Genomic DNA, 5,000 nt, shown 5'->3' on the forward strand with positions numbered 1-5,000 from the left:
ACTGACTAAAGGATACTACAGTATGGACTGACTAAAGGATACTGCAGTATGGACTGACTAAAGGATACTGCAGTATGGACTGACTAAAGGATTCTACAGTATGGACTGACTAAAGGATTCTACAGTATGGACTGACTCAACTCTGACTAAAGGATTCTACAGTATGGACTGACTCAACTCTGACTAAATGATTCTACAGTATGGACTGACTAAAGGATTCTACAGTATGGACTGACTAAAGGATTCTACAGTATGGACTGACTCAACTCTGACTAAAGGATACTACAGTATGGACTGACTAAAGGATTCTACAGTATGGACTGACTAAAGGATTCTACAGTATGGACTGACTCAACTCTGACTAAAGGATACTGCAGTATGGACTGACTCAACTCTGACTAAATGATACTGCAGTATGGACTGACTCAACTCTGACTAAAGGATACTACAGTATGGACTGACTAAAGGATACTGCAGTATGGACTGACTCAACTCTGACTAAATGATACTGCAGTATGGACTGACTCAACTCTGACTAAATGATACTGCAGTATGGACTGACTCAACTCTGACTAAAGGATACTACAGTATGGACTGACTCAACTATGACTAAAGGATACTACAGTATGGACTGACTAAAGGATTCTACAGTATGGACTGACTAAAGGATTCTACAGTATGGACTGACTCAACTCTGACTAAAGGATACTACAGTATGGACTGACTAAAGGATACTACAGTATGGACTGACTCAACTCTGACTAAAGGATTCTACAGTATGGACTGACTCAACTATGACTAAAGGATTCTACAGTATGGACTGACTAAAGGATACTACAGTATGGACTGACTCAACTCTGACTAAAGGATTCTACAGTATTGACTGACTAAAGGATACTACAGTATGGACTGACTAAAGGATTCTACAGTATGGACTGACTAAAGAATTCTACAGTATGGACTGACTAAAGGATACTGCAGTATGGACTGACTAAAGGATACTACAGTATGGACTGACTAAATGATTCTACAGTATGGACTGACTAAAGAATTCTACAGTATGGACTGACTAAATGATTCTACAGTATGGACTGACTAAAGAATTCTACAGTATGGACTGACTAAAGGATTCTACAGTATGGACTGACTCAACTCTGACTAAAGGATTCTACAGTATGGACTGACTCAACTCTGACTAAAGGATTCTACAGTATGGACTGACTAAAGGATACTACAGTATGGACTGACTAAAGGATTCTACAGTATGGACTGACTAAAGGATACTACAGTATGGACTGACTAAAGGATTCTATAGTATGGACTGACTCAACTCTGACTAAAGGATTCTACAGTATGGACTGACTCAACTCTGACTAAAGGATTCTACAGTATGGACTGACTCAACTCTGACTAAATGATTCTACAGTATGGACTGACTCAACTCTGACTAAAGGATACTACAGTATGGACTGACTAAAGGATTCTACAGTATGGACTGACTCAACTCTGACTAAAGGATACTACAGTATGGACTGACTAAAGGATTCTACAGTATGGACTGACTAAAGGATACTACAGTATGGACTGACTCAACTCTGACTAAAGGATTCTACAGTATTGACTGACTAAAGGATACTGCAGTATGGACTGACTCAACTCTGACTAAAGAATTCTACAGTATGGACTGACTCAACTCTGACTAAAGGATTCTACAGTATGGACTGACTCAACTCTGACTAAAGGATACTACAGTATGGACTGACTAAAGGATTCTACAGTATGGACTGACTAAAGGATACTGCCGTATGGACTGACTAAAGGATACTACAGTATGGACTGACTCAACTCTGACTAAAGGATACTACAGTATGGACTGACTAAAGGATTCTACAGTATGGACTGACTAAAGGATTCTACAGTATGGACTGACTCAACTCTGACTAAAGGATACTACAGTATGGACTGACTAAAGGATACTGCAGTATGGACTGACTAAAGGATTCTACAGTATGGACTGACTAAAGAATTCTACAGTATGGATTGACTAAATGATTCTACAGTATGGACTGACTAAAGGATTCTACAGTATGGACTGACCAAAGGATACTGCAGTATGGACTGACTAAAGAATTCTACAGTATGGACTGACTCAACTCTGACTAAAGGATTCTACAGTATTGACTGACTCAACTCTGACTAAATGATTCTACAGTATGGACTGACTAAAGGATTCTACAGTATGGACTGACTAAAGGATACTACAGTATGGACTGACTAAAGGATACTACAGTATGGACTGACTAAAGGATTCTACAGTATGGACTGACTAAAGGATACTATAGTATGGACTGACTAAAGGATACTACAGTATGGACTGACTAAAGGATACTACAGTATGGACTGACTAAAGGATACTACAGTATGGACTGACTAAAGGATTCTACAGTGGACTGACTCAACTCTGACTAAAGGATACTACAGTATGGACTGACTAAAGGATTCTACAGTATGGACTGACTCAACTCTGACTAAAGGATTCTACAGTATGGACTGACTAAAGGATTCTACAGTATGGACTGACTAAAGGATTCTACAGTATGGACTGACTAAAGGATTCTACAGTATGGACTGACTCAACTCTGACTAAAGGATTCTACAGTATGGACTGACTCAACTCTGACTAAAGGATACTACAGTATGGACTGACTCAACTCTGACTAAAGGATACTACAGTATGGACTGACTCAACTCTGACTAAAGGATTCTACAGTATGGACTGACTCAACTCTGACTAAAGGATTCTACAGTATGGACTGACTCAACTCTGACTAAAGGATACTACAGTATGGACTGACTCAACTCTGACTAAAGGATACTGCAGTATGGACTGACTAAAGGATACTACAGTATGGACTGACTAAAGGATTCTACAGTATGGACTGACTAAAGGATTCTACAGTATGGACTGACTAAAGGATACGACAGTATGGACTGACTAAAGGATACTACAGTATGGACTGACTAAAGGATACTACAGTATGGACTGACTAAAGGATACTACAGTATGGACTGAGTAAAGGATACTACAGTATGGACTGACTAAAGGATACTACAGTATGGACTGACTAAAGGATACTACAGTATGGACTGAAGGATACTACAGTATGGACTGACTAAAGGATTCTACAGTATGGACTGAAGGATACTACAGTATGGACTGACTAAAGGATTCTACAGTATGGACTGACTCAACTCTGACTAAAGGATACTACAGTATGGACTGACTAAAGGATACTACAGTATGGACTGACTAAAGGATACTGCATTACGGGTTAAAGCGACTTCTGCTATGTTCTTGACTCTTGGCTGACTTTCATGGTTCTGTTGTTGTCTTTGTCCTCAGGATGTGTTGGTGGTGAACTGCTCGACAGACTTCATGTCCTCTCACCAGGTGCTCGCCACCTGCCGGACGGCGCTGAAGAAACAGGGGGTTGTGGGATTGAACATGGCTCCGTGTATGAGAGCCTTCCTGGAGAGGCTTCCTGTTATGCTGCAGGAGCAGTACTCATATGAGAAGGTACTGTGTGTGTGTGTGTGTGTGTGTGTGTGTGTGTGTGTGTGTGTGTGTGTGTGTGTGTGTGTGTGTGTGTGTGTGTGTGTGTGTTATTTTGAAAGTAAATGAAAGCCCAGTTTCATTCCAAGTGAATCGATCATAACTGTCAAAAGGCTACCTACTTCCCTTTTTTTAATCGTATTTGTTTCACCCTAGTTGGTAGTCGTAGTTAACGGTTACGATAACATATGCTATAACACCCAAGTGTAAATGTGTACTTCCTGTTTGGTCCTCCAGCCCCATGTAGTGTGTGGAGAACAGCTAGTCCACAGCCCCTACATGCAGTGCCTGGCCTCCCTGGCCGTGGGGCTACACCTGGATCAACTCCTGTGTTCCCCTCCCGTGCCCCCCCACCTCCGCCTCTGTCCCCTGGAGCCAGCCACCTGTACCTGGTCACCCGGCGAGTGGGCGTGGCTAGACTGCTTCTCCACCACGGTGAAGGCAGCGGAGGCCCTGGCTCGGGGCAACACGTTCCCAGAGGCCTTTGCTGTTCCCGACCTGGAGCCTGTACCCAAGGAGGAGATGGTCCTTCTCATGGTGAGGTTTCCCTGATCCCTACAGAAGAACCTGAACCTCTATAGTTCTGACGGACTGGGTCTTTAAAGTACAACTGAACTGGAGAACCAACTTCTCTGGTTGAAAACGCCATATATAACATCATTTAATACGTCATATATAACATAATATAATACGTCATATATAACATCAATATTAGTCAGGACCAAAATGTAATAAAAAGTGTTTATTTTTGGTCATAAAGTCAGTATTTTCCAAAACAGAGTTTTGTAAATTTGACTACAAGAGTTGGTCAGGACTTGAGGGTTGGGTTTTGATTGGCCCAAGGCCCACTTTGTCCAATAATGCTGGTTTAACAGGTGAGGTGATTGCGCTCTGTTCCATCCTACTGCAGAACAGACAGACCTGCACAGCAGCACAGCGGATTAATATAAGAAGAAACGTCACACATTTTTTTTTACTTGAGAAATACTGCACCAAATACCATAGACAGATATAAAACGCACGACTAAAATCTCCTCTGCAATAAAAACATCTAAATGAATGAGAGATTTCTAGAGTTATCTTTGATTAAGTTCTTAGACTATTTTGAGGAGGTGTTCCTGTCTTTGTTCCTATGGCGTCTCATGGGGGGAAACAGCAGGAACTGCCACATCCCAACATCACCCTCAACACTGAAATGTTACCAACATTTGGTCTAGAAGCTGTCTTGTCTCTTTAAGATGTTACCAACATTTGGACTAGAAGCTGTCTTGTCTCTTTAAGATGTAACGAACATTTGGACTAGAACCTGTCTTGTCTCTTTAAGATGTTACCAACATTTGGTCTAGAACCTGTCTTGTCTCTTTAAGATGTTACCAACATTTGGGCT

At 41.3% G+C, this 5,000-nt stretch overlaps 1 protein-coding gene across 6 annotated transcripts in view; it reads left to right on the forward strand.

Annotated features, from left to right (window-relative positions):
* The window catches only part of LOC129849946 (probable E3 ubiquitin-protein ligase HERC1), a 26,479-nt gene that overhangs the window by 18,957 nt on the left and 2,522 nt on the right, over window positions 1–5,000 (forward strand). For all 6 annotated transcript variants that reach the window (XM_055916626.1, XM_055916627.1, XM_055916628.1 and 3 more), the window contains exons 11-12: window positions 3,404–3,577; window positions 3,851–4,150. In XM_055916626.1, coding sequence (XP_055772601.1) covers window positions 3,404–3,577; window positions 3,851–4,150 — 474 coding nt within the window. The remainder of the gene's footprint in view (window positions 1–3,403; window positions 3,578–3,850; window positions 4,151–5,000) is intronic.

This window comes from Salvelinus fontinalis, unplaced genomic scaffold (genome assembly GCF_029448725.1).
Source record: "Salvelinus fontinalis isolate EN_2023a unplaced genomic scaffold, ASM2944872v1 scaffold_1775, whole genome shotgun sequence".
In the NCBI taxonomy this organism is placed as follows: domain Eukaryota; kingdom Metazoa; phylum Chordata; class Actinopteri; order Salmoniformes; family Salmonidae; genus Salvelinus; species Salvelinus fontinalis.